Source organism: Dama dama, chromosome 19 (genome assembly GCF_033118175.1).
Source record: "Dama dama isolate Ldn47 chromosome 19, ASM3311817v1, whole genome shotgun sequence".
In the NCBI taxonomy this organism is placed as follows: domain Eukaryota; kingdom Metazoa; phylum Chordata; class Mammalia; order Artiodactyla; family Cervidae; genus Dama; species Dama dama.
Window position 1 is genome coordinate 88,006,548 of NC_083699.1, and position 26,894 is coordinate 88,033,441.

Genomic DNA, 26,894 nt, shown 5'->3' on the forward strand with positions numbered 1-26,894 from the left:
TGAAAGAGAAAAAAGGTTTATTCAGGGAGGAAACACACTCCATAGACATAGTGTGGGCCATCTCAGAAGCAGGAGAGGTCCAGATATCTTAATGGGCTCTGTCAGGACCAGGAGGGTCCCCATGGCTGCTCCCCAATGCTGGCAGAGAACTCTTCACAGGGAGTGTGGAGTGCACGCTCAGTAGGCCCTCCTTAAACCATCACTTCTTCTTGAACACTTGACGGCACACCTGGTCGCCGCACGTCAGCTCCTGCAACATCAAAAAGCAGGTGAGCGACTAACAAGCCAGGCCTTCCTTCCACCCACCCCCAGCCCTCTGGGTGTCTGAGTCATAGAGGAGGGGAGATGGAATAAAGAGGACAGTTAGTCATTCCAGGCAAAAAGCATTTCAGAGACCCAATCAGCTGGCGTGCCCTGCAGGTAGCAGTAATTTGATTTTGACACTTGAATTGAGCTTAAACAGCTATAAAAATGAAAAATGCAAAGAAATTACCCTCTTGGGCGGGATTTCTCCTACTCTCATGATTAAAGCAACATCGCTTAATTTAAAAAAGGCAGCAAAGCCACAGTGAAGGGAAGGATCTGAAAGGAGAGTGTTTGGAAGGCCTGGTGAGGGGTTTTCTGGTGTCTGGTAGATTGGGCTGCAGAGGGGCTCCTCCATGCCTGCCTGGGTAGAAAAGATGCTGCCTTTCATCTGGACAGAGGGAGTCCCCAGGCCTTACCCGCATCTTATGACCCTTTGAGGGGAGAGGAAACACGAGTGTGGGACAACCACAAAAATCTTTCCAGTTGACAATGAATCCATTGTCTTAGCCATAGGGACCACCAGGGTTTGTACTACAATTAAAAAAATCTATCATCCAAACCAGAGCACGTAGGGAAAACCATCGATGGAAAACATGGTGACTCCCTCCCATTCATCACTGGTTGATATTGCCTCTGAAATAAAGATCTCAGGTGAGTCAGGCTGGCTCTGAAGGACACCCTGTGAGTGTGACCTGAATACTGATGCTGGGGGCAGGTATCTGCCTGACTCTACAGGTGAATGAATGAATGAGTGAAGAGTCATCCATTGAATGAGTCATTCAGTTAACAAATGAGTGACTGAATGCATGAAGGAGTGAAAGATTTTTCACTCTTTGAATGTTGGATGCATCAATTTTAAAGACTGAAGTGTGAAAAATTAAGCTATTTAGACAGGCATAATTTATTCAAGGAAATCAGCAATCGTTCCAACTGCTCTGTTCTGGTGCCAAATTAACACAAAATATTTTGGGATCAGGTGGATGTACCTTAGGATGAGAGGGGAGTGCCTGTGATCTATAGGCAGTTCCCAGGCCCAGCTGGTCCCAGTACAACTTGTCCCCATGGCATCCCACCCCTATGGTGACCCCTCTCCTCCGAGGCTCACATCACTGAGGCCTGGTCTCAGCCTCCTCCAGGGCCTCTTAATTCTATGCCTCACATTTCTCCCTAGCTGATCTTTAACAGACTCTCTACGTTTCTCCTTGGATCTCAGCTTCCTAACTCAGCATTTTGAACTTTCCTTTTAATTGCAGCCATTCACAGAAATAGCCATATAGAGTTCCTCCTGGAGTCCCCTGAGCCAGAAAGGAATGATTTTCTAACTGTATGACCACACTTGTTTGGCTGGAGCTTAGGGGAGGAGGGAGGGCCATTTTTCTTGTCAAAGTGCATGGTGAGGTGAACCAGCAGTTGGCAAAAGCAGAGTAGAGGGAAGCTGGGTGGACCCTGAGACTTACCAGATAGAGCTTGTCCCCCTCAACCCACTGCTTCCAGCCTCGGTTCTCCTTTTCCCCCTTCTGCACACACACAAGGGCATCGCCTTCCCAGACAACCAGAGTCTGTAATGAGAGGTTTCCAGGCAAAATCAAACCCATGGTCTTGATGGGGACTGAACACATGTAACCTGCAGCCACTCCCGGGCTCCTGCTTGGCTCCAGGACACAGCCCTCAAGCCATAGCCATGCCAGCCTCACCCTCCCTACCCTGCCCCCAGCCTCCTTTCCACACACTCTTCATTCCAGCCAGACCGGCTAATCACGGCTAGTTCTCTTCTCTTGGAAAGATTTCTATTCTTCCATTTTACCATATGGTAAAGACAGTATTCTAGATCAGTGGGGGAAAATGATGATGAATTTAACTATGTTGCCATGTAAAATTTCTGGGAGGGAAAAATAACTCAATGTCAACAGATAAATAACAAACTGGGAAAAGTAGTTGTAACTCATATCAGACAAAGACCTGATTTCCTTATATACAAAGTGAAAGTGAAAGTCTCTCAGTCGTGTGACCCCATGGACTATACAGTCCATGGAATTCTCCAGGCCAGAATACTGGAGTGGGTAGCCTTTCCCTTCTCCAAGGGATCTTCCCAACCCAGGGATTAAACCCAGGTCTCCAACATTGTAGGTGGATTCTTTACCAGCTGAGCCACAAGGAAAGCCCAAGAATACTGGGATAGGTAGCCTATCCCTTCTCCAGTGGATCTTCCCAATCCAGAAATCAAACCAGGGGTCTCCTGCATTGCAGGCTGATTCTTTACCAACTGAGCTATCAGCGAAGCTAAAATGAAAGTGAAAGTCACTCAGTCTGGCTCATTGTGACCCCGTGGACTATACAGTCCATGGAATTCTCCAGGCCAGAATACTGGAGTGGTTAGCCTTTCCCTTCTCCAGGGGATCTTCCCACCCCAGGGACTGAATCCAGGTCTTCCGCATTGTGGGCAGATTCTTTACCAGCTAAGCCACAAGGGAAGCCCTCCTGTAAATCAATGAGGAGAAGATCATTAATCTTGTAGGAAATTCAACATAAGACACCAAACCAACAACTTATAAGGAGAAAAAAAAAAAAAAACCCTAAGAGCCTATTATACAGAGTGAAGTAAGTCAGAAAGATAAAAATAAATATCGTATATTAACACACACACACACATAGGAATCTAGGAAGATGGTACTGATGAACCTATTTGGAGGGCAGCAGGGGAGACATAGACATAAAGAACAGACTTGTGGACACAGGAGGGGAAGGAGAGGGTGGGACAGACTGAGGGTAGCATGGAAACATAGACATCACTGTGTGTAAAATAGATGATCAGTGGGAATTTTGCTGTATTTTGCAGGGAGCTCAAACCTGGTGATCTGTGACAACCTAAAGGAGTAAGATGGAGTGGGAAATGGAGGGGGGGTTCAAGAGGGAGATGATATATGTTTACTTATGGCTGATTCATGTTGATCTATGGTAGAAACCAACACAATATTATAAAGCAATTGTCCTCCAATTAAAAATAAATAAATTTAAAATACAGGCAAATAAACAAAACAAAAACAAAACCCCCGTAGCAGGTGGCTTTTAAACATGAAAAACATATTCAACCTCACTTAAAATAAGAGACATGCACGTTTTAAGGTTGTTTGTTTTTCAGATACAATTCATCCTGTGGTCAAAGATCAAAGAGTCTAATAACACACTGAGTTGGAGGGGATGCTGAGAAACATGGGCCCTCATACAGGGCCAGTGGGTATATAAATCGGTATGAATCTTTTGGAGGGCAATTTTACGTTACCTTTGAAAATATAACATTGACCTAGAAATTCTACTTCTGGGAATTCTCCCTGCAGGAAACACATTGGAGGACTGCCCACTGGAGGGCAAGAATAAAGGCAGGGAAACTCCCTAGTTAGCAGTGGACTGCATGGATGACTCCAAAGCTAACCTTGTCATCTAGAACCAGGAGGTGGACTTTCCTTTGGTCCTGGGTTTCCTCCAGGCAGCACTGCTGACCATTTGGCACAGAGAAGGTAGCAGAGATGCAGAGCTTGTGATAGACAACCTGGCTAAGTTGACCAGCAGTTTGGAGATGCCACAAGAGGCTCTAACCTTTTATTAAATTTACATATTTACAAAGTTCACACTCTGCCCCACTTCTCCTCTTTCTGTTCCCCTCTTTACCTGTCCTATTACATGCCTAGGGACAATCTGTACTATCCCTAAGCGGTCCTCCAAGGCCACCCACCTCTGGGCCCACATTAGGCTTGAACGTGAAGTGATGATATCATTCCCATCCAGACAGTGGTGGTGTGTGGGTACTATCATTCCTCAAGGATGATCCTGATGTGAGCTGGTTTTCTTCCAAGTATGTGCAAACCATATTATGCCTCTATGAATGATATTATGCTAAGGACCAGACATTTATTTTCCTCTCTATCTTGCAAACCCAGTTGGTGATAAACAAACCTGTGTGTTTATCTTAATTCACTGTCCTTGCAACTTCAGGTCTATCTTTTTTTTTTTTTTTTTTTGGTATAAATCTGCTTTCTATAGATTGTTAAATCTACCTATTTCTAAAATAATATTTGACCTTGACCAAATTATATATTTTATGTACAATTTTATTTTTCCTTATTTAACTCCTCAGCCCATCACAGCATTGTTTGTTACAGCAAAGGCCTGAAACCTCATAAATCCCATCAGTGGGTGACTGGTTAAATACAGTGTGGTTCCTCCCTTTTCTGCAGTCCTTGGAAGGAGGAGACAGTTCTATGTTATGGGGAAGTGCAGTCTCCATAGTGTATAGTTTAAGTCAAAGAAGCAAGGAGGAGGGCCATGTGCATGAAAGAAAGAGAGATTGGGGATGCATGCATATGTTTTGAATATGTTCTCTGCAAGGAGTCAAGAAAATCTTTAATAGTGGTTGTCCCTGGGGAAGGAACTGAGGGGCTGGGGGCCAGGATAGGAAGGAATTTCACTTTATAGTGTTTAATTTTTTTAAACATGTATATATATTAATATTCCCCCAATTAATTTAACAATACAATTTTACATGTTTAATAAAGAAAATATATCTCCTCTTCCTTCAGGGCCATCCTAAGCCTCACATTTTTTAATGTCTTGAAAGTGAAAGTGAAGTTGCTCAGTCGTGTTCAAATCTTTGCGACCCCATAGACTGTAGCCTACCATAGACTGTAGCCCACAGGCTTCTCCGTCCATGGGATTTTCCAGGCAAGTGTACCGGAGTGGGTTGCCATTTCCTTCTCCAGGGGATATTCCCAACCCAGGGATCGAACCTGGGTCTCCTGCATTGCAGGCAGACGCTTTACCCTCTGAAAGAGAAGTTTAAGTCATAGGTTGCTTTTTTTGTCCTTTTGGAAGGAATTTATTATCTGGAATATTCCAGAGATCCCTCCCAAATAGACAAGAAAGGACTCACATCTTCTGTTTGGGCAAGGACAGAGTCTTCCAGTCCCCAGCCCATATTATCTTACATATCAAGGACACCTAGTGCATGTTGACTGAATGAATGTCTGTCTCCAATAGACAGCAAGCTTCATAAAAGAAGAGGTCATGGCAGCTGTTCATTTCTTCAGCCCCAGACTCAGCATAGTCATCAGCATATAGGAGGTCCCGGAGAAGTACTGTTGAGTAAGTCTGTGATTAAATGATTTTGTTGAAACAGAATCTTGAGGATAAATCCACATGGGGAAATAAATGAGTATGTGTAGATATTTTCATTGATAGTTCTTGACAGTGTCTTAGTCACCCCACCTTCTTGCTTTAGTTCTGGTATCCCTGGAGTGTACATGTGTCCATTAACATGGAACTAGATGGTAATTGTCCATCTACTTGTCTGCTACTTCAAGAGGCTGTTAGATTTTTGAGGGCAGAAAAGGGGGTCTGATTCATTATTTATCAGTAGCTCCTGACCTAGGCCTCACAGGTAGTAGGGGCTTAACAAATTTGTGGAAGGAACAAAGGGGAAAAATGTTGGTGCATGAGGGCTTGTCCCAATGTTTTCTTTTAATAACTCATGTTAGGGAACAAGACTAACTAAAAGTTATTCTGACCCCAGAGTAAATTAGTTACTAATGATTTATGGTAATAACTATAATACTGTAGCCTCATTCTTACATGAAGCAAACAATCAGAAGGGAGAAGAAAATAGTTATATGAACTAAAATGCCACCACTCAATTTGCTTTTAGTTGTCCTTTATCCATGCATTGGAGGAGGCTTTAAAAAGAGATTCAATTGCCTTCACAGATCTTGAGTTTGAAGAGATGGATATAAGAGAGGAAAACCACTGGTTCTGGGCCATGCTGAAGAGGGAGAGTAGAGTTCCATGAAGATGAAGAGGATGACTTGTAGGAAATTAAAGAAGGAAGTTGGCCTCACATTGCAGTTTCTCCATTACCATGTCCAAAGTGAAGTTGTTCAGTGTTTGGGAACTCATGGACTATAGCCTTCCAGGCTCCTCTGTCCATGGAATTTTCCAGGCAAGAGACCTGGAGTGGGTTGCCATTTCCTTCTCCAGGGGATCTTCCCTATCCAGGGATCGAACCCAGGTCTCCCACATTGCAGGCAGACACTTTACCATCTGAGCCACCAGGGAAGCCCACAAAGTTAACATTAAAAACAGCCTATGACAGCCAGTCAATGAATCTGCTTACCTGAATGTGTTTCTGCAGAAACATGTTTAGAAAAAGCTGGTGATAAGAAAGCCATGTTATGAGACTTTAAGACACTGAAGTCATTAAGGCCCCTGAAAATGGCCACAAGAAAACAACAACAATAACAGCCTGTTATGGTAAATTAGATACAGGTACTGTGTCAATGTTAAAGTTATAGAGGTTGGTAACTACACTGTGCTTATATAAGAGAACATCTTAATTCTTAGAAAATATACACTCAATTATTTAGGGGTAACCCATAAGATTGCTCAGGAAAAAAAATGTGTATATACTAGAAAGAGTAAGAACAAATGATAAAGCAAATGAGGCAGAATGTTAACAACTGGTCACTCTTGGTGAAGAGTGTATAGATATTCTTGGTTACATTCTTGAAACTTTTCTGTAAATTTGAATCACTCCCAAATAAGTTTTCTTTAAAGGAAAGTAATAGCTGTTTAAATTAGGAGCAGTGAAAGACACTATTAGCATGTTAAAACTCTCCCCAGTACATCTGTTCTCTAGTAAGGGTCAGTTCTGCCTCCTGCCTCGCCCAGGTGGGGCCCCTCCTGGGGAGCCTGTTTTCCCTGGGCTCTCATGGGTCCTCTCAAAATCATGACTCTAACCACCATCTTTATATCCGTTTTCCCCTACCATTATTTTTTAATTGAGATAAAACTCTGATAAGATAAAATTCAGCCTTTTATAGCATATGATTCAGTCATTTTTAATATATTCACAGGGTTGTAAGGCTATCGCCACTAATTAAATCTAGAACATTTTCATCACCCCCAAAAGAAACCCAGTACCTATTAGCAATCACTACTAATGGCAACCATTAATGTCTCTACAGATTCGCCTATTCTAGACATTTCGTATAAATGATACAATATGTAGCCTTTTGGGTTTGTCTTCTCACTTAGCGTAATAGTTTCCAAGTTTATCCATGTTATAGTACATGTGAATGTACTTCATTCCTTTATATGGTTGCATGACATCCTGTGGTGTGAACATCAATTACTGCTTCATAGTTTTATTTTATTCTGGGTAGCTTGTGTATTTTATTTTTTAAAAAACTTTTTGTTTTACATTAGAGTATAGCCAATTAACAATGTTGTGAGTTTCAAGTGGACAGCAATGGGACTCAGCCATACCTATACATGTATCCATTCTCCCCAAAACTCCCTAGCTTGTGTATTTTTGATGGGGCTTTAAATTCTGAGAAATAAGTAAGTGTAGGAAGCTAGTAATTTATTCAACCCACAGGAAGGAAGAAGGTGGTCCCTGAGTCCCTCAGAAAAGAGTGAGATGCACGATTAATGTGGTTTCTTCACTCCTGCCCTTGGACATCACAGAACTGGGCCCTGCAGGGCCCTGAAGGGCCTCTGCTGCAACCCATCCCCAACCTCTCTCCTCCAAACTGCTGAATGAGGAGATTTTCAGAGGGGCTCATGCAAATGACCAAGGAGTTAAGACAGTGGTGTCCTGGATCCTGGAGAATAAGAGGACGAGGAGTAGAGGAGCACTACACACAAATGTGCACATGCATACAGAACAATTTCTGCGTGCACTCAGGTGTGCTATCAAGTGTGAGCAATAGAAATTAATCAGAGACATAGACTCACCCACTTTCTCCTCTCCCTCTTCAGCTAAACAGTTGTAGTTAGGTCACAAGAAGAAGGTAGTGCCGAGGGCACCTGGTCTGTGTTGTATTTCTCATGGGAACAGCCCATACTGGAGGCTGGGAAAACTCTGTCTAGGTACTTCTCAGCACCCCCATTGTATGTGTGTGTGTGTGTGTGTGTGTGTGTGTGTGTGTGTTTATGTATGTTCATCAGCCCTGGCTTTTTACTGCAGGCAAAACATCAACCAGAAGTGAGAAAGTAAGAGCTGATCTGGGAGAGGGGATGGATGGCTCTCAGAGGGGACAGTGTGTGGAAGGGAGAGAAAGAAGGGTAGGTATTATTGGATGGAGTCCTTTAAGAGTCACAAAGGATCAAAAGGACATGATCTATTTCAGCAAAAGTGAGTTCTCCAACATCAAAGGTGATAAAAGAATGAGTCAGAGGACAGGCCTGCTTTTCAACAACCCACACCCAAAACTGAGAAGTGAGGGGAAAATGAATCATTTAGAATTGATTAGGTTAAAACAGCAAAGGGATGCAAAAATCCTGAGACAAATCTTCCTATCAGTTCTGGTGTCTGATGATTTGACCTTGCAGCCACACAGTTCAGAAAAGCCTTGAAGATCCAGCAAACCCTTGGGGAGCGATTCCACAAGGGCTGAGCTTCGGGTCTCCTGCCAAGACTGCTCTGATGGAAGCATTTCCAAAGTGCTTTCCATTTTCCACTTTTCTTCAGCAAGGGGCATTAAACGCCATTCAACCCAGACTGAATGACTAAGATGATCAATGTCTCAGGACAACTTGATTGAGAAATAAAATCTTGCCTATTTGGCTTTAGAGTTGCCCTCAGAGAATGATGACCTCTTTTCCTCCACACACCAGGAGAGGAGCCAGAGCTCTGGGGGAAGAGTTGAGATCTCCAACTTTGAAGGAGCTCCTGGAAGCACCAGAAAGAGTGGGACTCTGGGGTGAGAGGCGCTCAGGGGGAAAGGCAGGCTGGTGGGTCCTACTTCCTTGTGACCCTCCAAGAGGCTGGCCTTCTGTAGAGGTGATAACTGGGCACAGGAGCCTTAGTCCAGCCCTCCTCAGCTTGGGAGTCAAGAGAGAGGTCTTGGTGGCTGCATTGGCACAGAGGGAGTGGGTACCATGAGGCTTCAAGCTGACCACTCCTATATGAACAGCATGGACTTGTGCTGGACTGTGCAATCTCAGGGCACTTGTATGATGCTAAGATTTGGGCGTGGGCATCCTTAAATTGGATTTCTCCTCATTTGTGTTTGTTGGGACTACTCACGTGCAATTAGATTTGGAAAACCAAAGACCTTCACACTGATCGTGAGTGTGGACATGACTGAGATTGGATTTCTCCCCATTTGTGTTTGTTGGGACTACCCAGGTGTAATTGCATTTGGAAAACCAAAGATATTCACACTGAGCATGAGTGTGGACAGTACAAGAGTTAGTCACTGGGCTGTGATACCACCAGGTGACCCAGGAGGAGAGAAGGACCTGCTGTTGGCCTCGTGTGCCTCACCACCACCCCACTTCTCCCTGCTACTACCAATCTCTGCCTTATCCTTGAGGGCCCCTTGGGTGAGGGCCTGCTTCTTCTGCAGACTCCAGTTCTCAGGCTTGGAGATCACTTCCCACTCTGCACTCAGTTGTCTGCTTGCCTTAGGTGCCTCCCTATATCCAAACAGTACTAGAGGCTAGAAGTCTGCCTTCTGATGCACAGAGGGTTTCCTCGATTATGTCCTGCAAGTTAAGGTGAGGCTGAGACTGAAGACACAAACTTGACAGAGATTTCTCTGAGTTACTAGGATTGGAGAAAGCCTGACTTCATCTAGTCTACTGATTTTTGGGTGTGATTTGCATTGCAATTTTCTAAAAGATAAATAAATCAGTTGGGATCATCTAAAATGGAGATATTGCATATAGGAACATATGAATGCTCAACAGCTCCTGAAAAGAATAAAAATTCTAGCAATATGAGGGCTTCATCTTCTATGGCAATGCTTGGCTGCTGCTGAGGAGGGCTGCCCTGTGATGAAGCTATGCTATTCAGTTGGCATCAATATCATCCTTCCCTATGACTCCCCCTGGCCTTCTTCCCTTTGCCTGCCAGGCCCACGTCAGTCTATGAGTCAGTCTCTTACTTTGGATACTTGAGAGGTCAGTATCCTTTAATCTCTCCCTGGCTTATAAGCTTCATGCAGAGGCCAGCCTGCTTCTTCCCACTAAACGTTCAATATTTGCTTATCCAGCATCACTGAGTCCATTCTGGTGCCCCTCTCCTGATGCCTCGCAGGTTGTTTCAGTCATTGTTCCATTGTAAAGCCAAAAACCAGCCCCTGTACCAAGAGCATGGCAGTGAAAACTCTAGCCCAGTCAGTACCTGAACTTTCCGGTCGTCCAGGCCCTTTGTATGCTCTTCAAACTCCACCCCGACTGTGAAATCCACATTATAGTTACGGAATGTGCTCTTGGTTTGCGTCTTGAACTTATCGCCGTCTTGCTCAATGATCTTCGTCTGAGTCAGATGGATGGCGATCTTGCGGGTGGCAAAATCAATATCTGTTGGCACAGGGAGTTGTGAAGGTTATGAGGTGCTCAGCCAGACTCATTCATTTCTTTAACAAGGCCAAGCACTCAAGACCAGAGACGCGGATCTCAGGCAGGCCACTTAAGTGGCAAGCAAGAGCCGTCTTGTACACGGCCAGTCCAGGCATCTCAGTCAACTGTCAGGAAACCCAGGGTCTCTGGGAGCCTACTTGGGGGCCCTGATGAGAACAGGAGGTAGCAGGCAGGGCTCACCCCTGAGCTGCAACTCCCCAGGGTGTGTGTGTGCACACGTATACACACACATGCATACATATATACAACATGCACACACCTCTCCCCCACAGCAGCTCCCTTCTATCTATTGACGTATTGGCTTCCTCCTAAGAGTTTGCTGAACAGAAGTCTTTGTGGTCTAAAACAGAAACAGGCTGTTTAAAAGCAACCAGTCAAGATCCTGGGTAAAGACAGCACTTTCATTCATGCTCTCCAAAAGGAAGCATATGTACAAACTTCCATTTTATAGCAGCTTTAGGAGGTTGTTCTGCCTTAGTCATGGCCCCCAGCACAGCTTAGACATACATCAGACACTTAATCAACACTTGCTCAGAGCTTTCTTTTGTTGTCTTTAAGGAAAAGATGAATAATTGTTTATATTTTTATTACAAAAAATTTCAAACAAACTGAAGTAGAGGGGAGAGTACAAGGAACTCAGCACACTCACCATGCAGAGTTCATTACTGTTCAGTTTTTGTTGTATCTACTCCATTTACACTTTTTCTTTGCTTTGATATTTTAAAGAAAATCTTATTCATTTCCTAGAGACTATTTGTAAGTAAAAGGGAGCATGCCCTTCAATAGTGTGTTTCATTTCCTAAGCTTTTCATTTTACAGCAAGAATCTGAGTGCTGAGCCTGCCTCCTGCTAAACTCTGTACATAAAATGGCACCCAAGCCAAAATGTTACTGTCCTGTGAAAATGATGTAGAAACAGAGGATAGTACCAGAACTGTTACATTCCTATCCTTGTTACAAACATCATTAAGCTTTTGGTCTCTAGCCAAATCATATCTGACATTTGACCTTAACGCCTGTGAAATTTCATGCTTCCCTGGTAGCTCAGATGGTAAAGAATCTGCCTTCAATGCAGGAGACCTGAGTTTGATCCCTGTAAGGAAGATCCCCTGGAGAAGGGAATAGCAACCCTCTCCAGTGTTTTTGCCTGGAGAATCCCAGTGGACACAGGAGTCTGGTAGGCTACAATCCACGGGGTCACAGAGCGTCGGACACGACTGAGCAACAAACACACACACACACGATTCTCCAGAATCGTTGGATGTCAGTCTAAATCTTTAATTTTTTTTTTTAGAGACAGTTTACCTAGAAGATTTCAAAACACACTGAGATTGATTCTCTCATAACCCAAGGTAATAATGACTTCAAGAGTAAGAATAGTTCAAATTCACTGAGTGCTGTTTCTCTGAGAATTCCAGCCTCACCTCTATGGTAGTAGCTGATTAAACTTCACATTGTGTACTATCTGGTGGGGGATAAATACTATTGTGCCCAAGAGTGAGACCAGCAGTTATCAACACTTCATGGAGTAACTGTCAATTTAGAGAATGAACAGCTCCAGTGGTTGCATCCCCACCCTTTCTGCTATTCTTCCCTGGATAGCAGCGATTCACTTCCCTGAAGTGAAGCATCACTTCACTCACCTTCTCCCCCCATTTCCTTTCTGACCCATTTATTTCTGAATCCCTCTTTGGTCACTACCGCTTTCTCTCTCACAAAGGACCAAGAAGAGGTCCAAGCTGGATGCCTGGATCACAGCAGAATCCAGGAGGGATCTCAACTGGATGGTCTTTGGGATCCTAAGTTGTATAAAGCCAGCTTTTATCATAAGGGGCTTTCCTGGTGGCTCAGATGGTAAAGAATACACCTGCAATGTAGGAGACCTAGGTTCAATTCCTGGGTTGGGAAGACCCTAGAGAAGGGAATGGCTACTTACTCCAGTATTCTTGCCTGGAGAATCCCACGGATAGAGGAGTCTGGTGGGCTACAGACCATGGGGTTGCAAAGAGTCAAGGCATGACTGAGCTACTAACACTTTAATCATAAGGGAATAATTTAATCATAAGGGAATAAAGTTATGTTAGGCAACCCAGAAGGTAAAAGGATTACATACCATAAGTTGAAGAGACAAAAAGGTTCAAGTTGCCCTAAGCTGACACATGAATGCCAGCACCTTGCTCAACTACTGTTCATTATTAATACTATTTATTGAGAACTTGCCACATCTAAGAATTCACCGATGGGACCCAAACTGGCTGCCCATCTGCATCACCTGGGAAGATGTAAAAAGTATAGATTTCTGGGCCTTATCTCAGACCCTGAATCTCTGGATAGTTTTTGACCTTAGATTTCCTTAGGGGGTTGCTTTTTGGGGAAAGACTTCAATAGTTTAAGAAATTTGAAAGCTGCTATTTAAGCATGAGGTAGGAAAAGTCAAGGCTAAGCCCGAGGACAGGGTCCTCATGCATAGGTATTATGCAGAAGGCAAGTCATCTCCTTGTTTTGCACTTAATGAGGTGATGATGGAGGAACCGCACCCAAGACAAAAACTTTGTAGCATCTGAGCAAGAGACTCTGATGCGAAAACCGTGGAGTATGCGCAATAAAAATGTAAAGACTGCCGACGATTGGATGAAAGACAAAGCAGCCATGGCAGCTTCCTCATTCTTGTGATCAAGAGGATTTCTTCACCCAACACAGGAGCGGAGATGATGTCAAGTCATCTTCTAGTAACTCTGGCCACATTGTAATATCATCATAATATGATCAGCATTGCAGTTTTGACCCCACCCTCACGCCTGTGGGTTTCAAGTAGGTGCTATGGGAGAGATTCAAAATGGAGCCTGGTGGAAGTCCAAATAAGGAATTACGGATGATACAATCATAGGAGACGGAAAGGGGAGTCACTCCCACCTAAGCCTGGTAAGATTAAGCCCATATTCACAAACTAAGCTACCCCTATTCACACCCCTCTATGTAAGAACACCTGCGCTCTTCTTCTTCAAGGATGCAACTTCAGCTTCTGCCCTAAATAAACTGCTTCTTTGTACACTCTTCCACACATACTGTGCTTCTAATAAACTCTATGCTTTCTTTATAATCTTGGTCTCTTTGTTGAATTCTTTCCTCAGAGGCCTAAGGTTCTTTCACTTGCAGAAATCTCTCATGGCATCTCACTTGCAAATCTCTCTGATGACATGGAGGCCCAGAGACGTTAAGTGTCTTGTCTAAGGTTACACAGTTGAGAAGCAATCAGAGGGTTTGGCATTTGGATGGATGTATGGAAGATCAAGTTGGGAGGTGAAAACAGAGGTTCTGAGCTTAGGGAACCAAGGTAGAACCAGACAAATTGGAGAAAAAATTTTACAGGGGCACTTAGGAGCTAAGTTTTAGGTAAGGTGACTCTGGGGGCCATGCTGTCTGAGAACCTTCAGGGTGATAGTTAAGACGTGCCTTGGAATCAACCAGGAATGGTGCCCCATGGTAGAACCTTCCCTGGGAAACTTCACTCACTCCATTCTCTCACAAAACCCACAGATGAATATCAATTCTATATTATCTCCATTTTACTAATGAGGAACCTGGCTTACAGAGGCTGTGCCACTTGCCTTGGATTATACAGTGAGGAAGCAATAGAGGTGGTAATAGAACCTGTAAATGATGGCCTGTCTCCAGAGCTAGCTCTGTGCTCCATAAGCTCTGGGCTGGCCCATCGCATCATATTAGACCACTGCAGTTTGTGCGCTTTCAGGGGCTGCCCAAGATACCAGGAACTTCTGACTCTACATTTCCCCTGGAGCCACAGGGCTTCTCGATCCAACTGTGTGAGCCCTCCCTGTTTGGAGCAGCTGATGTTCCCCAGAGTTCATGTGCACTGTCCCCACCAGACAGAAATTGCTTACTAGGCCTACAACTCTACAGGAATTCAGAACTGGAGGAACTACACTCCAACCCTGGACGTTTACTGATGGCTTCAGCCTTGTGGCTTACAAAATGGTACCTGGGCACTTTCAAGCCATACAGCCTGGGTGTTTGGGGGGAAGGTGTGTAGGCCCCAGGGTGTGGGGGGAGATAAATGCCCTCTCTGCCACTGTGAAGCCCTTGGGCATCTCGGCCAGCATTCACAGAGCCCAGGGTGCCTCATGGTGTTTGCCATGGGTTCAGTCCATAAAAGACTAGTGGTCAAAATTATTTTCAAATGGGAACTCATGATCACCTAAGTTTGAGAAATGAGGAGTTAAAATCAAGACAGGCTGGCTGTTTTCTATGCTAAAAAGCTTCAAGGAGCCTTTAATCTGGAAAAGATTCTTTGTAGCTCCAAAAGCAGGGTACAAGATGTAGCCTCTCCCAACTTTGCGTGTGTGCTAAGTCGCTCAGTTGTGTCTGACTCTGTTCGACCCTATGGACTGCAGCCTGCCAGGCTCCTCTGTCCATGGGATTCTCCAGGCAAGAATACTGGAGTGGGTTGCTGTGCTCTCCTCCAGGAGAACTTTCTGATCCAGAGATCGAACCTGCTTCTCTTACATCTCCTGCGTGGGCAGGTGGGTTCTTTACCACTAGCACCACCTGGGAAGCCCTTTCCCAACCTTACATGGCTGTAGAACCCTCTATGGTGGGATTTCCAGCTGGTCAGGGTTTCACAGAACATAACACAGGAAGGGCTGACAAAACTCCTCCTGAGGCCTTTATCTCTGTCTCCTCGTCCCTGCAGTTGTGAAAATATCCGCTGTTCAATTTTTCTCCCTTTAAGGCAACAGTTGCCTTGTTTGGCAAGGAGGACTAAGCAGGACCAAGTGGTCAAGTATTTCTCATTTTAAAGTGAATCCTTCCTTAAAATTGCTAAAAGCTGAAAAAGAGTCTTCCACCTTCCAGTTGGTATAAACATGTGCTTATGCTAGGCAGAGGCTAATATCATCCTCCGACTCATGTTTCTCTCCTTCTGCCCTGGAAATACAGCCTAATGAGCCAGGTGATGTCTGGGAGTCTAACTTTAGCCACATCCCTGGTCACTAGGGTCCAGATCTGGAAGCAGCACAGAGCAGCAGCTGTAAGTGGAGTTATTTACTAACTGCATCAGGCTATTTTGAGGATTAAATGTGATGGTGTAGGAGAGTTCCGCCTGGGAGCTGGTGGCTATGGTAATGGTTCCTTAAGTGGTAGCTGCTGGCATCATTGAAATCAGCCCCCGGATTCCTCAGAGTTCTTTGCATTTTTCCAGATACTCCCTGTACCTCTTTCCCTGAATCCCTGCCCCTCTCCACCCAGCCTCACCTGCTCCAGCACGTTCTACCCTTTCTTGCCTCCTTCCTCACCTGCTTTCCAGGCCCAGAATTTTAGCTCCCAGGAGGCACTACCTGACATTCTCCTCTTTTTCATGAGGTTTGTTGCTCTTTTCTCCAAAGTCTCAACACTGTGAGGCCAAGGATGATGTTGGCTTTTTGCTCTGTGTCCCCATAGAAACAGGCCCCAGCGCTGGGCACACAGTGCGAGCTCAAGAGATACTTATGGATTGGCTAATGTGGGCACTGTGGTCTAGGACAGTGGTTCTCCAAGTAAGACCCCTGGGCCAGCAAGCAGGTACATGAAAACCTTTTAGAAATGTATATTCTGCGATCCACCCTATACCTACAGTAGAGGGTTGGGCCCTTCTTGCTTTTACAAGCCTTCTAAGCAATCTGCACATGTCCACAATTAGAATTCCTGGTGTAAAAAAGTGAGGGTGAGATCTGGGCAAAGATCCTGTCTCTGATCTCCCAGCTGTGTGACCTCAGGGAACTCACTTTCCTGTCCTGAGTCTGTTTCTCATAGTAAAGTGGGGAAAGAAAGCTCATCTCATAGCATTATTTATGTAAGGATTCCGTTAAAATGATAGGAAAGTGCTTTACCCAGTGCCAAGGAGCTGGTGGGTATTTGATGCAATTGGCGCCTTCTCTTTGATCTTTTCTGTTCTGATCAAACAGTGGTCAGGAAGGCCTGGTGGTCTAATGGTTAGAATTCCAGGCTTTCACTGCCAGGGCCCGTGTTCAATCCCTGATCAGGGAACTAAGGTCCTGCAGGCCACACAACATGGCCAAAGATAAATAAAAATATTTTTTAAATGCTTAAAAAACAAAACAGTGGCCAGATTAGCATTCAGACCCTATTTATGCATCTCCACAGCCATCTGCCATTCCACACAGCCCAAGGGTCCTGGGCTCTGAAGGAACAGTCAGAATGCTGACTAATCTATGCTCTCCCTCCCTCATACAGCCCTGGCTTCCCACAAGGGCATTTAATCCAGCCTGATCAGACCTTCGTTTGCATGGACTGGTTTCCTCACACCATAGTTTGGCCAAAGGGTAGAAACTTGAGTTCCTGCTCTAGTCCTCTGTGCTGAGTGAGGTCCAGGCTATGCTAAACCCTGTTGGAGTCACAGGTAGGAGATGAGGAAATAAAACCACGGATCATGTGTTAACCCGATGAAACAGAGGGGAGGGTGCCACACAAAACCATGGCTGACTCTTGAATGACACAGGTTTGAACTGTGCAGGTCCACTGATATATGGATTTTTTTCAATAGTAGCTACAGAACTATACCATCTGTGGTTGGTTAAATTTGCAGATGCAAAACCACGGATACGGAGGAACTACATGTATAGGGAGGGCCAACTACATGTTCTGTGCACAGTTTTGACTGCGTGAAGAGTCAGGACCCTTAACATGCTCCCAACTGCACACCCACACCCCTGCCCCTGTTGTTCAAGGGTCGACTGCACTAAGGAAGAATTGGGAATTACAGAGAAATTTAGAAATCTAAATTTAAGTGGTCTTCAGAGAGCAAGTCTATTTTTACTCCACAGATACGGAAATCAAAGCTCAGAGAATTTAAGTGACTGGTTCAGAGGTACCCAGCTAGGAAGTGCTCCCGACTCTGCCTACAAGTACATTCTGTTTATCATTTACAACTAAGGCTCCCCAAACAGAAATTATTGCTTGTCCCTGGTTGTTCAGAGAGGTAGATCGCATCTAAAAATGTCTATTGCCAAGAGAACAGGTTTGTCCTGGAAATACCAGCCCCAGTCAGTCTTTCTGACCAGAGCCAGGGAATCTTATTAGAGGCCCTATGCAAATTGAATCAAACATCGTTTCTTCTCTGGATTGAAAAATAGCTTGACCTCTTGGCTACCCTTTACCATATGCGCCAGCTAGTTAATCATGTCACCTCTGCTCCACCCCAGGGAAGGGAGCCAAACATTCTCTTGGTGGATTCTCGATATTTCTAATCAAAAGGAAAGGTTTAACTGCTGCTGTAGAATACACAAGCACACACACACAGAGATTACAAAAACACTTCCTCTTTGTACTTTGCAGGGAAAATTATTTTCCTGATATGGTATTTGAACACCAGGGTTATCAAATATATTTGATCTGCTTTTCTGGATTAAAGGTATCTCTGAGCTTGATTTATAGCCAGGTGAAATGAATTTCTATCTCAGAGGAGAAGGTCCAAAGGCAAGCTATTTCTGAATAATATATATGGCTTGTAGCTGCTGCAGAAGAAAAAAAAAAAAAAAAACCACTGAAGTGACTTTATTAAAGCATACTTTTCATAACTGCATTTTGAACAATGCAAGCCATAAAGTTGAAATATGAGTATGCTACTCAACATTAAAATGCTTTGTAATGTGCTTGTGGAAAAAGCTAAAGTGGTAGGCTAAAAGGGCAGGCGAGCTTTGTAAATTAAAGAGCAGAGATGCACACGGATTCATCACATGAAATCTGAGACCCATTCCAAGTGCAGCTTCCATGGACTTCAAAACTGGACTCTTAATTCACAAGTCATCAGCACTTAAGCAGTTGTGAGAAGCAGAGTGAAAGAGCAATCTTCTCCATCTTTCCATGCCATTTCCTCCTCGGGATAATCCATTAAGAGAGGAACTGTCTTTGCCCCCTCCTGCCTCCTCCTCTCTCACCCTCATGGACTTCTCCAAATATATTCAAAGCCTTCCCTAGACAGCAGAGGCAGGCTGGAGACCCTGGGGAGCCTGCATGCCCCCTTGTACTTTTTATCTCTATGCAAACTGAATCAAACACTGCTTCTTCTCTAGATTGAAAAAATGACTTGGTGCCCCACCCATAGTCTGGTCCTCACCACCGGGATGGGGGTCAGGGAGGAGGAGCTGCCAGTACACACCAGGGAAGACCCATAGCAAGGGACCAAACTTATCTTCAGCGGGGTTTTTCCCACAACACTGTCCCTGTTTGAAAATCCAATCAAGTAAAGATTTTGGCAAGTGTCTAACTTCATTGATTTGTGAGCACCAGCAGCAATTTAAATGTCGTGAAGCTAACTCTTTGTTAGGTCATCAGACATTCATTCATATATTCGTTTATTCATTCATTTCACCCAGGGACTCTGAATTATTCTCTTGCAGCGTTTCTGTAGTGTGTCTGCAGTGTTCTGAGAGTTTCTCCTGCCTTCTCTGGAGGTCCCCATCCTGATGAACCTTGCTCACTGTGAAGCTCCCTCTCCCCTAACTCCATATTAGTACCCTCACCTGGGAGAAGGAAATGGCAACCCACTCCAGTATTCTTGCCTAGAGAATCCCGTGGACAGAGGAGCCTGGTGGGCTGCTTTCCATAGGGTCGCACAGAGTCGGAGACAACTGAAGCGACTTAGCATGCATGCATGCATTGGAGGAGGAAATGGCAACTCACTCCAGTGTTCTTGCCTGGAGAATCCTAGGGATGGAGGAGCCTGGTGGGCTGCCGTCTATGGGGTCGCACAGAGTCGGACACGACTGAGCAACTTAGCAGCAGTGGCGGCACCTGGGACAGTGCTGCAGCAAGGGCTTGGGGGCTAGAAGCAGACACGCTGGGCTCACGTCTGAGCAACACCATTTTCCAGCCAGAAGTGACCCCAGGAAAGCTTCTCCACTTTCCTGACCTTAAGCTTCTTTACTCCTTAAAATGGCAAGCATTCCTTTGGCTTTATCCCTGACTCTACACTGAGTTCTAGATCTTATATCAAGATGCCAATTTTAACACTCTCCTTGGATGCATCACAGCCATCTGAAATCAAAATAAGCAACTCAGAATTCTTAATGCATCGCCCCCTAGCCAGCACCCCTATCCAAACTTACTCCTCTCCATGTTTCCCCATGTCAGCTGATGGAGTTATGGTCTTCCCAACTATGCAGGCTTCAACCTGGGGGTCACCTGCATTTCTTCCCATTCAATTTTCATCTGAAAGCCCTGTTGGCTTTATCTCCAAAATATTCACTAAATCTCTATCTTCTCTTCTTTAGTCCTAGGTATCGCCCCAACCCAACCCACCAGCATTTCTTGCCTGAACAACACAGAAACCTCCTGAGTGGGCCTGCTTGTTTCTAGTCTTGCCCTCCTGTGGTTCATTCTTCACACTGTAGCCATAGCAAACCTTAAAGAATATAAATAAGATGGATTAAGTCTGCCCATCATAAGGCCTGACCTACCACTGGGCTCAGCACATGCCCAGCACACCAGTCTTTGCATGTTTCTTGAACACACCCAGAGCCTGTGTACTTGCTGTACCTGAAACATCGCTTTTCAGCATTCAAGCCTCACCTCCAGGGTCACCTCCTCAGACAGCCTTCCCTGATCACCCATCACTCTCCTCCCAACAATTCCTTTCTATTTTCTTTAAAGTACATCATCTTAAACTGTTACTCTCTCTCCTACTAGCATGCACGCTCCACAAAGGAAGGGAGTTTGTTGCCTCATTTACTACACTTCGCCAATGCCCGGAGCACTTCCTGGTGTTGCATAGGTGCTCATGCATTTGTTGAAACTGAATTAATTAAATGAAAGAAAAAATATATAGGAAGCTCATGATAGCATGATACTTATCATGGCATGAGAATTGTTTGTACCTGTGCTCACCTCTAATGTTACACTTTGGTTCCTTCAGAGTGTAAGGCTTTTGAACCTTGTGGGTAATCAGGAAATGCTTCCTGGCATAGACCACTCAGGTGGGAGTTCCTTGACTTCAGTCTCTAAGGCTACTGCCATCCTGGTAAAATTTTTCAGAGACCCACTAGGACTTTTTGCAGTGGCCACTGCTCTTTTAAATCTGTGCATGAAAATTTCAGTGAAAAGATGCTCTTCATCAAAGATGATCCTCACTTTTTTGTATGAATTAAGGGAATTGTATTTTTCCTGATGTTTACAATGTTTGGAATAAAAATTTCCCAAAAGATTCTAAGTTCAATGTTAACTGGGTATTTTCAGAAGAGATGCCTTCCATTATACACTCCTATTTTCCTGATTAAAGTTACATGGTGGTGTTTTGTTTTCTAGGCTCATTCTTGCCTCTTCTCCACTTAGCCACCAAATCTGGTCTGTTTCCTGCTATGGACAACCCCCTGGCTGCCCTCCTTGGCGCCGCTCTTGCATCTTCCCAGGGCCACTGTAACCGCTTCTTCAGTTCTCCGACCATCTCTGCTGGCTGTCAGGGCATTCATGGACTCTCTCTTCTCTCTACAGTTCTTCCCAGGATTCTCTTCTTGCATGATGTCCTTGGGTGATGTCCACATGTGATACATCACTTCATGATCCGGCATTGGTACCTTTTTGACTCTTCTTGCCCCACTGCCTTGGTAACATGACTCCTGCTTCCCTTGGCCATGAACATCCTTATCAATCCAAACTTGGCATATGCCCACAGGGCCAGAGCTAGCTCTATCTCTGTGTGGAGCACTCCTCTCCTTCCTTCAAAACTCCACCCAGAAGCACTTAGGAAGACTTCATGCATGCCTGCTCAGTCACTCAGTCATGTCCAACTCTGGTGACCCTATAGACTGTAGCCCATGGGCTCCTCTGTCCGTGGGATTTTCCAGGCAAGAATACTGGGGTGGGTTGCCATTTCCTCCTCCAGGGGAACTTCCTGACCCAGGGATTGAACCCAAGTCTCCTGTGTCTCCAGGATTGCAGGCTGATTCTTTACCACTGAGCCACCAGAGAAGCCCGAAGAATAGGCATCTACAATTTTAGCTAATTAGGTTTTTTAAAAATTATTATTATTTTATTTGGCTGTGCTGGGTCTTAGTTGCAGCATGTTGGATCTAGTTCCCTGACCAGAGATTAGACTCAGGCCCCCCTGCATTGTAATCTCAGAGTCTTAGCTACTGGACCACTGGGGAAGTCCCAGGAAGCCTTCAATGACCCGTCTATTGTAGCTCTCCAACAAGCACCCACCACCACACACGCTTAAAAAAAAAAACAACTATGTAAATTTCAAATGTATAGCATCATAATTCAGTATCTGTGTAGACTGCAGAGTGATTCTCACCACAAGCCTGGTTACCATCCATCTCCACACAGCTTACACACTTGCGGTCACCATTGTTCTATTGTAACTATAGTCCTTTCAGACCCAAGGGACAGAATCACCTGCTGTCTTATCTGTGGCAGATTATACTTTCTTAAATAGCTGTTGCAACATAGTGTTGCAACACTATGTTTCATCCTACTGGATGTTCTTACAATGTGATTTTGATATTTTGAGAGGCAGGATCTATGTACCTTTCCTTTGAATATAGGTGGACTCAGGACTGCTTCAACCAATAGAATACAACAGAAGTGATGCTGTGTGACTTCTGCGTTTGGGTCATAAAAGGTCATTCAGCTGCTGCCTCCTCTCTCCTTGCACACAGCCAGGGTGATGTGAGGAAACCCAGGCCATGAAGGACACCACAAGTAGACCATAGCCCTGGCTGAGGTCTCAGGGGCTGGCCAGCACCGAATGCTAGACACAGGAATGAAGAAGCCTTTGAGATGGCCCAGCCACTGTCCTGCTACAATGGAGCGAGAGCCTCCTATCAAGACCTCTCTAGGTGAACCTGGTCAGCTCCCACATCTACGAGAGGCAATAATAAGATCACTGTATAAGACAATAAAGCCTCTATGTTTTGGGGATGATTTAATCACACTGTAGTAGAAAATAGGAATGCAACTTGTACACGGCTATAGCTTGACTGGCTGCGCCATTTTCAGTTCTTTGAGAACAGAGACTGGGCCTGGGCCTGCCTCAGATGGCACAGTCCCTGGCTTCCACAGACAACGTCTAAAGCTTTGGTAGAGAAGCTGAATGATACCCCATGTACATGCAGTGCTGGCTTCACTCTGGAGCAGAGTGAATGGACTCTCCCCTGCTGTCCTGTCACAGCACTGGGACCTCACTTTGAGGGGTCTGCCCCTTAGACTGAAGATTGCTCCTCCATTCTCTGACCCCCTGATCCAAGTTGAAGGAGGACCTCAGGACATGACAGATTCCTCAGGGAAGAGGAGTTCACTGGCTGCTCTTCTCACTGTCAAGAAAGAATCTAGGGCCTTAAGGAACACCAGGAAACAAGGTACCATTGACCCTTGGCACTCACTCTCTGAACAGCTAATGACCTGGCTAATTTGGGGCAAGCCCAAAGGTTGCCCTGACATGTCACTGCTGAGGCTGGCAGCCAGGTCATGTGGGGAGGCCGGGTGTGGAGTGAGTTGCCAGCTGGGAACAAAGCCAGTTTGTCCCCCAACCCCCTCCCCCCCACCCCACAAAAGAGGAATACTTCCTTCCTCTGGAACTGGCTTCCAGGTTCACAGAGAAAGCCGACTCCCTGGTGCTAGGGACTAAGGTTTAAGAAAGCAAAGGCTCTTTGGTAGGGGATGGAGTTATACTTAGTGTTATTTCCATTTCTGGGGACTTGGGAGGATCTCCACATATGTTCTTCCCAAATGCCAAGGGCCTCATGCTCCAAGGGGCAAGAAAGACAGGCTTCAACTTGTCCATATTGGGGCCATAACCTTTGTCTTGTGAGGTGGATGTGGAGGGAACTGTATGGATCTGCTGGGTTTCTATTAGCAGATTCAATTGCAGGGTGGTGAGCGGGGACGTGCAGCCCCACTCAGCTGCTTCTGGCTGAGCCCTTGAGACCTGTCTCCAGTCACCGCCAGTGCCTGCCTGGCCCACTTGTGTCCCCACGGGCAGATGAGTGGAGTCAGGGGTCCTCTCTTGGAGTGGGAAGGTGACTCTGGCAGCGGCGTTTCTGCACAGAGTCATGGGTTCAAGCTGGGGCACATTCCTAGGACACCATAGGAACACTGAGGCAGTTGGGCAAGCCGAGGCACGGAGCACATCTGCATTCTGGGGTTAGCTGGTACCATTCCCTATGGTGTTAGTCTCCACCAGGAACTGTGAGCCCACCCCTCTGCTCTGCAGAGACTGGTACAAAGAGGCCAACCCGTTGGCTCGCTAGAGTGAAATCAACATAGTAAGATGTTGAATGGAAAGTCATGACTGCAACTCTAAGAAATAAGAGGTGTCCAATGCCAAGGAGAACCAGAAAGACCACTCCCTCCAAAACCTCCTGCAACAAGACAGCCACACCTCACATTCATGATCCAAACACTCCTCCTCCATCAGGAGGCTGTAAGTTGAGGTGAAAGAGTTCAGTGGAAGGCTTTTAGAAGAGGATTGTTTGAAAGAGCTGACAGGGTGCCCTGCTTCCTGGCACCCCCCCAGAGGGGTCAGGGGATGGTAACAGGACTGCATGCCTTTCACCTCCAGCCTAGAAAGAGGGGCTCCAGGGGCCCACCCTATACAGAAGAAAACTAAACTGAGACTTGATTTTGTACCTAAAGTCACCAAAGGACTTTTTATTATTTAGGAATAAGCAGCAAAGGACACAAAATTGCTTGTTGATTATATTCCCTGACTTGGGCTTGTTCAGTTTACTGCAGAAAGCTTGAAACCACCGAATAGCTCTTGTTAAAGTACTTTCAGTCATTCCAAATAACAAGCACATCCAACATCATCTGGAGAAACAGGCAAGGCTGGTATCTCTATTTGGTGGATGAATAGACTAGGTCAGAAAGGTTAAAAAATTGGTCAGAGAGAAAGCCGCAGCTGAACTTCTGGTTTGGTTTCCTCCTCTGTATGATGTTGTTCAGAATCCTAGTCCTGAGCTCAGCTCCAGAGTATTTACCCATGTGTAGAGGCAGGATTCCATTTACTATCCTCACTCAGTACTAAAAGCAGGGGCAATAGGGTTAGGGCTCTGGTAGGAGGATTTTTTACCTCCTCCTTCCTCTCCCAAGTATATTGGTAACACTCTGTGTGTGCGTGCAGGCTAGGTTGCTTCAGTTGTTGACTTTGCAACCCTTATGGATGGTAGCCTACCAGGCTCCTCTGTCTATGGGATTCTCCAGGCAAGAATACTAGAGTGGGTTTGCCATGCCTTCCTCCAGGGGATCTTTCTGACCCAGGGATCGAACCCACATCTCTTACGTCTCCTGCATTGGTAGCTGGGTTCTTTACCACTAGCACCACCTGGGAAGCCCAACACTGTAGCCAGGAGGAAAAAAATCTATTCAGTGTTGGAAACATGTCTAAAGTCCATGAAAAAATTCCAGTCTTTGAAAATTGCACAACATGTCACATGAGCTCTTCTTATTCATTGACATGGTGGAAGTGTCATCAAGGTAGAAGTGAATTGTACAGAAACACCTATGATTCCCATTCTTGATGAGACATTCTATCATCACATCCAAATTATTGGGCCTCAAACCCCATTTGTAGCCATTTTTCTCATGCTTGGTATACAGCAGTTCCAGTTGGGAATTCTCTATGTGGAGAGATCTAAAGCTAGAAAAGGTGATCCAGAGGCCATCACAGAAATAAGGACAGGCAAGATTCCTTGTCTGGGGCCTGGCCTACAGTGTGTGCTAAGTCACTTTCAGTCATGTCCAACTCTTTGAGACCCCTTGGACTCTAGGCCACCAGGCTCCTCTGTCCATGGGATTCTCCAGGCAAGAATACTGGAGTGGGTTGCCATTTCCTTCTCCAGGGGATCTTCCCAACCCAGGGATTGAAACTGCATCTCTTGTGTCTGCTGCTTTGGCAGGCAGATTCTTTGCCACTAGCACCACCTGGGGCCTACAGCAGCTGCCCCCAAAAGTAAACTCCTCTCCATGGGCCCAGCTCCTCTGGTTTCATGTTTTTCCTGCCTGCCCCACAAGAGATCCCACAAAAGATTAACTCAGTACACATGCTGCTGGAGCCCCTGGACTGGCGTCTAGTTCAGAAGTCAGGCGAACAGTAAATTGTCTGATCTATGTGACGAAAGCCCTTCCTAGCCTTCTGTGGGCCTGACTTTCTCTCGGCTAAAAGATTTGTTAGCCGCTCTTTTTTTTTTTGCTTCTCCACTGCAAGACTAACAAAGGAGCAATGCAGGGGTCATCTGTGTATAATATCAGATCCAGCTGGTGGCGATCACAAGGAAAGGAGACCTGCTGTGTTTTCCTCTCAAGTCTGGTTTTCCTTATGTATGCATGCATGTGCCTTTGTGTGCATGTGTGTGTGTGTGTATGTGCATTCTCCATTTGGTGAATCTTTTCTGTGTGCTGAGAACCTTCTAGACATAGCCTCATTTATTATTGCTCCCAACTTGCCAACGAGGAATCTGAGCCTCAGCAAATGAGTATGGCCTGCCTGATACTACACAGCTGGTAAGAAGTGGGGAGCAAGACTTGCACACAGGTCTGGGGAACTCCACAGTGGCACTGTCAGAGGGACCAGACCACAGTCCTTATGAAGCTGCCCCCTCTCTCCCTTTTTCACCTCCCCTCTCTCCCACCTCCTGCATCCCCCTTACCCAGGGCTTTCATGTAGCCTTCAAAGTTGTCATTACTCTCCATCTCCCAGGTTCCATTCTGGTCCCTTGTCATGGTGGTGGCCTCTGGTTACCGTGGGTGTGCGCTGGATGGCAAGGAGCAAGCTGCAGGGAGAACATGTTAGAATGAGCTACTTTTATAATCCAGTGGGCCAGGCTTATGACTTTGAAGATAACAAGCTCAAAGATCACAAGTACAACCCAAAGGAACTTTCCTTTCTTTTGCAAAGCTCAGCAGGACTATGAGCAATGTACACTCATAACCTGGCACAGCCAGGCATAGGTGTCCTGGTGACCTCATTTTTGGCTGGTTGGGCTCCCACAGAACCCCTGGCCCCATACAGAACACTCTGTCCAGCAAATACCCAGTGCCCACCCCTCAAGTACAACATGAAGCTTCAAACCTCAGCTGGAGTCTCTCAGTTATGTAGCCAGCATTTCTGGCCTGGCTGGTGAAGACAAGACATGAGAACTCACACCTGAGTACCTCTACTCT

At 45.5% G+C, this 26,894-nt stretch overlaps 1 protein-coding gene and 1 non-coding gene across 2 annotated transcripts; one reads left to right on the plus strand and one right to left on the minus strand.

Annotated features, from left to right (window-relative positions):
- RBP2 (retinol binding protein 2) lies at positions 1-26,538 on the minus strand. Its single transcript, XM_061167706.1, has 4 exons — positions 26,381-26,538; positions 10,484-10,662; positions 1,764-1,865; positions 1-250 (listed from the first exon to the last, which is right to left on the minus strand). Exons 1-4 carry the CDS (start codon positions 26,451-26,453, stop codon positions 200-202), a joined length of 405 nt encoding a protein of 134 aa, XP_061023689.1. The 5' UTR covers positions 26,454-26,538; the 3' UTR covers positions 1-199.
- Positions 6,443-6,576, plus strand: LOC133074311 (small nucleolar RNA SNORA33). Its single transcript, XR_009697157.1, has one exon. It is a non-coding gene; the product is annotated as a small nucleolar RNA SNORA33 (small nucleolar RNA).
- Positions 26,539-26,894: the final 356 nt, after the last annotated feature.